The sequence below is a fragment of the Medicago sativa genome, chromosome 7, assembly GCF_051527215.1.
Source record: "Medicago sativa cultivar Bolivia chromosome 7, Bolivia_mono, whole genome shotgun sequence".
NCBI classification, from domain to species: Eukaryota; Viridiplantae; Streptophyta; class Magnoliopsida; order Fabales; family Fabaceae; genus Medicago; species Medicago sativa.
This window is the reverse complement of record NC_140755.1, coordinates 28,925,851-28,935,914: the sequence shown is the minus strand read 5'-3', so window position 1 is coordinate 28,935,914 and position 10,064 is coordinate 28,925,851. Positions and strand designations below refer to the sequence as shown.

At 32.8% G+C, this 10,064-nt stretch overlaps 1 protein-coding gene across 6 annotated transcripts; it reads right to left on the bottom strand.

The window, feature by feature from the left end:
• Positions 1-5,463: 5,463 nt before the first annotated feature.
• LOC146905404 (DCD (Development and Cell Death) domain protein) lies at positions 5,464-9,695 on the bottom strand. Of its 6 annotated transcripts, none has more exons than XM_085728008.1 (6): positions 9,501-9,695; positions 7,182-7,746; positions 6,986-7,086; positions 6,264-6,347; positions 6,056-6,166; positions 5,464-5,941 (listed from the first exon to the last, which is right to left on the bottom strand). In XM_085728008.1, exons 2-6 carry the CDS (start codon positions 7,741-7,743, stop codon positions 5,894-5,896), a joined length of 906 nt encoding a protein of 301 aa, XP_085584134.1. In that variant the 5' UTR covers positions 7,744-7,746; positions 9,501-9,695; the 3' UTR covers positions 5,464-5,893. The 6 variants fall into 6 exon arrangements, with proteins under 6 accessions (XP_085584134.1, XP_085584135.1, XP_085584130.1 ...); XM_085728009.1 differs by having other exon boundaries at positions 7,182-7,743; XM_085728004.1 differs by having other exon boundaries at positions 9,601-9,695.
• Positions 9,696-10,064: the final 369 nt, after the last annotated feature.

The window sequence follows — 10,064 nt, the reverse complement described above, 5'->3', positions numbered from 1 at the left end:
AAGTTACGAGAGTATCCTTATTTATTAATTTTGTTAAGTCTGCAGCAACTTAACCTAATTTTTTCCCTCCATTAATCCCTTATTAGGTTTGCAACAACTCAATCCTAAAATTTTGGCTCTAAATTTGTATCGTTAAATGCTAATCATCAACCCTAAAATTTTGGCTCTAAATTTGCATCATTAGTTTGCGATTATCCATGCTACCTCAACAAAAACCCTAATATTTTCCCCTTTTTTTGTTTACCTATCCATGATTTTTCTCAAGGTTCATATTTTTTTTTTTGGTACAGGCTGTATTCATGATTTTATTCTTAATGAAATGATAAGTTTGCTTGCCTAGAAAAACAATTCAATTTCTCCAAGTAGCATAAATCTCTATTCTTTTTTTTTTTTTTTACATAAACCATAAATCTCTATTCTGACTTCATATTCAATACTTTTTTTACATTCATGAACAAATCTTATAGCATTCAGATAGAATCTATAGAAGAAATTGAATATATCCAAAACATTAGTGTATTTGAACAAATCTTTTTACATCTCTTATACTTTAATTTTATATGTTACAGTCTATTCGACCCGTGCAGCGCACGGGTCAACAATCTAGTATATATAAAACATAATGGACTCTACTAACTTAGAAATATAAAGGACCAACAGCATAAGTTTATTCTTATTATTTAACATCTTCCCTCAAACTCATGATGAAACAACTGTAAGCATCAAAAGTTGTCAAGCAAAAAGAAAAAAACTTACTGACTAATATAAACTTCTAACACTACCACTCAAACTAGAGTTTACTAAGCTTTTAGCTTGTTACAAATTAACCTTGAAAATAAAACAAAGAGAGAAATCATCCAAACAAAAGAACCATGTCAAACCAAACCAACAAAAGAACCGCTAGGGAGAAGCTACCATACAGAAGAACCGATAGAAAGAGGGGCAATCAACAAGAAGAATCACAAGGAAGAGAAGCAATGAATTAGAAAAATCAATAGAGAGAAGGACAATCAAACATAAGAATCAAATAGCGGGAATCAATCAAAGAGAACCAAATAGAGAGAGACAAGCAAACAGAAGAATCAACAAGGAGAGAAGCATTTAATCAGAAGAATCAAAAGGCGATAGAAGTAATCGATCAGAAAAATCAAAAGAGGAAGAAACAACTATTCTAAAGAATCAAAAGGGGGTGGGGGGGGGGGGGGGGGTGGGGGGGGATCAATCAATCAGAAGAATCAAAAAGGGATGAAGCAATCAACTAAAAGAATCAATAGGGAGAGAGACTATAAAACAGAAGAAACCAAGAGGGAGAGGGACAATCAATCAAAAGAATTTGAATCGATTCAATTATCATGAACCCAACACACGAGAGTCTGAATGAATCGGATCAAATGTTGCAAAGCAACCATTTGAATTGCATTAACTATCAAGTGCCAAACTCCCAAGACATTGAATGAATCGATTCAAATGTTGCAATGCAAAAAATTTGGATTGAATCAAAGTTTCATATATGAAACTTTTAAGAACACTTTGATAAAATTGGATTCCTAACTTGTTTCCTAGTGCAGTGGTTCAAAAAATAAATTCAAAAGAGATTTTGAGATATAAATTAATTAAGGTACTTCACAAATTAGCTAAGCAATCAATATAAAAACTCAACACAAAACATCAAACTAACTAACATCATCAAAACCTAAACTAAATATCAAAGGAGCAACTACACTCATGTCTATACTGAACACATGGCATAAAGCGTGTCACCCTTATCAAGCTCAACATAGGCTCCTTAGACATTTCTTCAGGTATGTAGAGGGGGAAAAATTTCATCTAGGTCACAAATGTCCTTCAGCATGATTTATGAGGTACCTGTCAACCGAGTTTATGGTCATCATGTTGCAGACAACATTTGAATGGCAACACAGTACCCGACTCCACATCTAGGGCCCATAGTGGTTTCATGTCGAAAGGATGATATACACCATTATAATTATGATAATAACTTATGACACTTACATAACACTCTATGTATAATTCTCATGGTGGGTCAATCTGATATAAATATTACTCCTAATAGGGAGTTTAAGTGATTACCAATCTAATTTTTTAGTTTTGATTAGCTAAAAAATAATAATTTGGTTAAGAGCAATGGTTGCTTGCTTAAAATTGTGATATTAAAAAGCGTTGTGGGATTGAGGTTTTCATCATAATGTTACATCCTTGGCATTCCCTGTCTATTTATCTATTTTGTATTGAATTTATTCATAAGGATAGGGTGTTCATTTGGTGTTTCATGTTTCCTCTTGGAATACATGAATGTATATGAAAATAATAATCAAGCTTATTCTCATGGTTGATTATCATTGAGATCCTTTGAGTGCAACCTTATTGTCCCAAGACTCTCAAGACTATTCTCATGTTTTGATTACCTTATCTAATCTCATTTGATCCAATATCAAACTTCGCATCTCAGTATTTTGTTTTATATTTGAAATATGATTAAATAACAATATCAAACTTCACCTCTTGGTACTTTGTTTGATGTTTGATAGAAAATTTAATAACAATGTGATTAGATTAGAACGTAAATTCATATAAAATAGAGTTTAGACTTAGGTTTCATTAGGATTCAATCATTAGATTATTCCAACAATCCTAAGATGAGAAAGGTCTACGCATCCATGATTATAGTAGACAATGGATTATAAAATAAAGACATGAAAGTAAATGACATAAAAGTAAATGATTGGAAATGTAAAGAACATAAAAATAAAAGACAAAGGGTTAGAAAAATGTAAAAACTGTGATTTCTACTTTGGAACAAGTTTACAAGTGTCCAAGCTCCCCTTTCGCCTCAGAAATGAGGTCTATTTTTAGCCTAGAATTATAGACAAATCAATTAATTCGAGTTACAGTCCAATAATTAGCAAATTGCAAAGGTTTTCTAACTGCTATTTTGGTTCAACAAGGGATGCAAGATCATGTGCCTCAAAACGCACGATTGTGCCCAAAGTTTCTGCCTGATTTTTAGATTTCGTCCAGACATGCGCACTAGTTATGCTAGAAAGCGCAATGGTGCACGAGTCGTGCCTGATTTTCTGACTTTTGAAAATTCTTCTTTTTCTTCATTATTTGATCCTGAGAATAAAAACTAACACTTTGTAGTAAAAGAACTCTAAAGTAAAACTAAAATCCTACAAATTTATTTAACTCAAAGACTAAAAACATAATAAATAACTCTAAAGTAAAACTAAAATCGTACAAATTTATTTAACTCAAAGACTAAAAACATTATAAATTAGGACTTATCTCACTCCACAATTAAGCTTGACTACATATATTTTAATAATAGCGTCTTTATGTTTAGAATTCTACTCTTTACCCAACACTTTTTGCTCATTCTCAACTGAAATTCCAAAAATACCCCTGCGTGAGTTAACTCACGCTAGTGTTAAATCAGCGTGACTTAACTCACGCTGCGCGAGTTAACTCACACAGAGATTTACACTCGCGCGCGTGAGTTAACTCACACAGGGGCATTATAGTCATTTCAGTTGGGAATGAACATTTTTTGTTGGGTAAAGCGCGGAATTCTTATGTTTAATGGGATCTCAAGATTAAGTCATATTTAATGTTTTATTAAACGGACTAACTTTCCTAAACAAACAAAAAAATAAACGGACTAACTATTCTATGGGTTTTACTACTTTGGAAAATGTCTTATTATTATCAATAAATAATTTGTAGAAGTATATCAAATTCTAATAAAATTATTGGCCTCCATAGTTTACACTAACATAGGAATTTAAAAAGATTTAGGATTCATTGACACCAAGTGTAAGTCAAAAGACTTACACCAAATCTCACCCTTCAAGTTTATGTAATCATGAGGTTTAAATTATATCCACAAAAGAAAAGGAAAGAACACAACACAACACGCGAGATCTCATTTGCAAATTTCTTCTTTCTTCTTTCTTTGTCTTTCCACTAGTGTGGAACTCGTGCGTTGCACGGATAATTTTATCCGTGATTGATTGTTATAAAATATATGTTGTCTTTGGTCATATTTATTATTATTTTTTTGTTAATTTTAGTGATATCCTTGCACCTCACAAATACGTGATATGCAAGATATTTGATTTCCAATAATATTGTCATTTCATGTAAAATATTTGGTATCTATTATTCATATATAAAATATAAAATATAAGGATACAAAACAAAACTTTACACCAACAAATAGTTGATGGGATACGCAATACATGTTATAAACTTGTACCATTCAAGCATATTGTAAACATTAATACCACGATACAATATTACAACTTTTGCGTATGTTCTGTTTGTACGTTCTTTCCATTGCCACACAAAGCATCAGAAAGAATTCCCAAAGAAAAACAGTTCAAATGTATTAGTGGCCTTTGGAAACAAAGTATGATTTTGGCATATAGTGAAAAAAAACTTGCAGAACCTTGGATCCCTCCTCTTGATACTTTTAGGGTTTGTCCCCTAACAATGAACTAAATCCCAAAGAACAATGGACTTGGCATTTGCAATATTGCATATTGACGATTACTAGATTATTGGTGTTTTAATTATTAGGAAATTTATGGTGTCGATCCTCTCTGCGTAATTTGCGAGGCTTTTTCTTGGCGGCTGTAACGGAGGTGGTGTCGCATAGGTGAAATTCTTGGACGAGATTCAGTGCAATGTGTTCTTTTTATTACTGGTGGTGATATAATTTAAATTGTACGATCAACAAAATTTAACGATTGAGATTTGGTATAAGTCTTTTGACTTACCCTTAGTGTCAATGGATCATAACTCATGTAAGAAAATCAGTGCATATGTCTTTACAACAATGATGATTCCCTGCCTCTTAGATAGAAAGGGAGAAAAGCTATTTTGTTGCCTCAAGGAGAGAGAGAGAGAGAGATGCACCGATGCTAACGAGAAAAAATTGTCAAAATGTGTGTAAACGAGAAAATAAACGGATTTGTGTAAATGAGAAATTAATTTGTCCAAATGCTATTTTGTGTAAATGATATTGTAATTATTCCACTGTTTGGCTTCCAAAAGTCCAAATAATGCTATTTTGTTACCTCTCATCATTTCCTTCTCTCTCACTCTATTTTTAATTTCTCTCTCCTATTAGGGGCTCCCTTAAGTTACATCTCAAAATAATCAAAAAATTAATATTTATTTACTATACATTTTCTGCAAAACTAACACAATACAAACATTTATGGATCTACTCAAATGCACCCCAAATTCATCAATAAGTATTCATTGTTGAACAATTTTAAGCACTATTTCAATCAAATTAACTTCAATTTTACTAATCTGAAAATATTATCAAGATGACACTACATTTATAAAACAAATCTATTATAGCATGAACACGACATTCAACTCTTTTATCAAAACACAACATCCAATTTTGGTCTAGGAAAAAAAAACACAACATTCGATTATAATCATACTCCTCAAATTCTTTCTCGATGAGTTTATAAAGTTCAACTTCCTCAATCATTTTGATTTGGAAATATTAAACAAAAGATCACTTCAAACAACTCAATATACGAGTGTAGAAGAAATACAGGGCTTTTACATATATTTTGCTTTTAGGTTTAACAGAAATATGTCTTTAACAGTACAGACAATCATCTCTATGATGCCAAAGAGATTGGTATATGCAACAGCTACAATGCAGATTCAGTGGACACAACAACAATTATTCAGCATAGCTCAAACTCTCAAACATGCTACCACCAACTTATCCAACGATGATCCGCCAAACACTACTTTCCAAGCTTACGCTTCAAGGAAAATCTGCCAAAAGCACACAGCAGGCACACTGAAACCTATCTATTATTTTGCATAATCCGTTGTTTAATTAGGCAACAGAACCAGCTTGTTCACATAGGTCCATTAAATCCAGGGTCTGCAAAAATTCAGTAATCACAACCCATCAGAGAGAGAAACAAAAATCAAGAAATCCATGTCACAATATTTTTTTTTCTAAATGGAAAAGCAATATTCCCTCAATCAATCGTACCTCTGGGACTGACAGCTCAAGACGAAACTTTGGACCATCGTAATGATGCAATACTGGCCTGAATGAATCTTCTTCCAGTGCCTTGCAAATGTTCCTGACACGGATTCTTACCTGTGTGTGATGAGGAACACAAATATTATTCATTTAACATCTTCAACACAAAATGATATATGTATCGACTCTCGCATTCCAAAATCCTAGATTATACCTGAGCTGGAAACCTTGATTCTCCTTTGCATTTTTTATCCTCCCATGCAGTTGGATCTATGTTAGAGCCTCCAAAACTTGCTGCCTGCAACCAAGAACTTTCAAAGTAAACAAATTGACTGAAGTGCATTTGGTCTGTCTATCTTCAACTTTGTACTACTACTATACTATCCAAATTGAGAATTGATGAGGAAAACTATAATAATGGAGGCAGAAAAAGAAGCTACGTGTTTTCAAAGATAGAGGATTCAGCAATTCTATTTAGAACATAACAAATAGCATAGTGATGGAGAGAGAGAGAGACAACAATAACAACAACAGAGCCCAAATTTTTTTTTAAAAAAAAAAAAAAAAAAAAGTCATTTACATTCAATGAATTAGGTAATCCCGTCACTAGCTATGCTCCTAAGCATTTGCTACTCAACAAAAACTCACAATCACTCCCTTCCCCTCCTCTCATTGCATCAGTAATAATGGTAGAAAAATATTCAAAATTTCCAACATAGAGATACAGTCGGCAGAGAATTCTAGTTCTTAAGCCATAAAAATAGGTTTCAATTTCATAGCACCCAACTGTTCTTATGTGTTATCCTCATGTCTTACCGATATCACTTAAAAGAACACAATTTCAATCCTTCATAACCCTAAAATATGGTACTTCCCTACATAAGAACAAGTAGTACAAGGAAATGAACAAAATCAGAGAAGTTAAGAATAGCCCACCTCAAAAATGCCATGCAGCTGATGAGTAGTATAGTTGTAAAGAAATAGAGGTAAGCCCGGTGTAATTGCCCTGACAGAATCACGGTACCTTGGAGGCAAACCTACCAATAACATTAGAAGTGTCAGTACTCATTAAGCACATAAATAATAATAATCATTCATACTGAAATATAAATTACACAATGGGTGCACACACCAAATAGCTGACGTTTTAAGTCTTCCTGCATTGTGTCATTGTTACAGACAAAGATATATCCTCCAAGCACCTCATTCCGTGGGAGTGTCTCTGCTGCAGGCAAGGTCTTAAACCTTTTGTCGGTAGCATTTGTGTTGTTTTCGTTGTTGTTGTTGTTGTTGTTATTGTTGTTGTGGGGGTCCTTGTTGAGCTGAACATTACCGCTATACTTGTTACTGTTCATATTACCCGCAAAGCTTGCATTGCTTTTCTGGTACACAGCATTCATATTGTAAACACCATTCCGAAGTGAGCTTTTGTTCATATTTTCGGTAAATTTGGAGTCCAGGTTTAACATGCTCAAGTTAAGAGTGTCGAATTTGTTCTCCTCCTGGAACCCAAATTTATCCCTTGGCCTTGTTTCGAGAGGACCCTTTGAAAGATCGAGGTTGTTAAAGCGCTCAGCCTTAGATCTCTGTTCAGCTAACTTAGAAGCAACCATCAACCACTTGTGATCCTCAGAGGCTTTTGAGTGTCCGCGAAGCTCATCACCTAACTGCCAGAAGCTGTGCATGTTGTCCATCTTCTGAAACAATATTTATGTTTTAGATGCAGCATAAACAAATCAAATTAAAGGAGTAAATCAAAACAAAAACTAAAGTAACAAACAAGCTGTGTACCACTGACACTTCTCATCGAAATCGTGTGTCTGACACATGTCCGTGTAATGATAAAAATTAACCAACACATGTAATTACGTCATTTTCTTAAATTACTACCAGTGTCAACGAGTCAGTGTCAGTGTGGTGTTGACAAATCATACCAAACTTTCAATTAATGAAAAACATAAACGTGTCAATCAAATATTTTGACTCTTCCTTGAAGAAAAGTGAGCAAAGACTAACACAACAATATAAACAACAAAAATAGTTCGTGTTAATATAGTCAAAAGCTCAAGCAGACCTATAACAGAACATAAAGTTAGAGATTAACACAAGCAATAATTCCCTATGAAGCACGGACACCGGACACGACACGGAGATGGATAATAATTTGAGGAAATGACATAATTCAGTGTAATTATAGGTGTCGTGGTGTTCGACACCGAGACACGCCTAACCCAAAGGAGTGTCCGTGCTTCATAAGCCACCAACTTATCCAACGATGATCCGCCAAATGTACTCGGGTACTAAATATAACGTAAAGTTGGGTCAACAAAAATCGATGTATTTGGACCAAATAATCAATTCATCGATTTTTGTTGCCGAAATTTCTCTTATATTTAAGACGGAGGAAGTAAAATTAAAACAATATTTAAGACAAACAACTACAATAAACTACCGACAAGTAACAAACCTATCAAAGATATGAACTTTCATTTTATTTTAAGTATGTAAAAACGTAAACTTCAAATAATTATGGAGAAATTCCAACTAATAATCACCCAAAAAATATTCAATTAAGAGTAATCACAAATTTAATAATCCATTTTCAAAAATTTGGGACTGGGCACATTGGCTCCTAGTTTGACTTCTTAATCTACCAACACAAATTAAAAAAAATAAACAAAAAAAAAAACAACAACAGCAACAATAATAATAAGGGTTAAATATGTTTTTGGTCCCTATAAATATGTCAACTTTTCGTTTTAGTCGCTCTAAAATTTTCCTTCAACTTTTAGTCCCTATGAAATTTTCAATCTCACTTTTGGTCCCTCTTTTAAAGTAAACTCATATGTAGAATTTATATTATTTAATAAAATTTTCCAGAAAATTTCAAAATATTATAAGAATCACTCCAAAAAAATTCAGAATTTTTTAACAAAATATGAATTTAATATGAATTTCTATCTTTTTTAAGGTTAAAAATTCATATTTAATTTGTGTTTTGTTAAAAAATTCTAATTTTTTCAGGAAATTTTTTTAGAATACTTTCACATTTCTGCACAATTTCATTAAAAAATACAAAAATTAAATTAAAAATAGGGACCTAAAGTAGTGATTGAAAATTATTTAGGGACCAAAAGTCGAAGAAAAAATTTAGAGGGACTAAAACGAAAAGTTGACATATTTATAGGGACTAAAAACATATTTAACCCTAATAATAATAATAATCAATAGTAATTAGCAACATAATTAAGCTTCTTGAATGCAATTACAGAGAAAATTGAAGTAATCATAACCATCGCAATTATATATAAATCTGACAACAAATCAAGAAGGTAGCACAAAAAAGGAACAAACGAAAAATTCTTGAAGCAAACAAAGATCATAATCTATTAAAAACTGAGATCATAAAAGGAAATCAAAGATCTAAATCGAAGCGAGAAATTGAATTTACTTAAATCAGCGAAAAAGGAGTAGAGATTGAAATAGAGATTTGGTAACGAAAATAGAGGCAGAGAATTGATGAAATCTGGCAGAGAAAGAAGAAAGAAGACCTAGATTTGGGGATCCACAGAGAGAGAGAGAGAGAGTACCTTTTACGACTTCGCTGTGAAAGTAGAAGACGCTACTGTGAGAGAAGGATAAAGATAAAGTGAAAGTGAAGGAGTAACTAGTTTAATATAAGGTGGTGCGTTTGTTGTGTTTTTTTTACGGAAATGGGTGCGTATGTTTCGCTTAATTACGGATATGCCACTTTTTCCAAAATATTTAAGCTTCGTTACTAAGGCTTCCGTGACTAATCTAACTCTTTTCCATAAAATATCGGGTAATAATATTTCGGCTTAAATATGTCTTTAGTTCCTGCATTTTCATCAGATTTTGGTATTGGTCCTTACACTTTTTTTGTTTGGAATTGGTCCTTGCACTTTGTAAAAATATTGGTATTGGTCCCTCTGTTAACTTTGTGTTAAAAAAAAAACACAAAACTATTGGTATTGGTCCTTGCACTTTGTAAAAA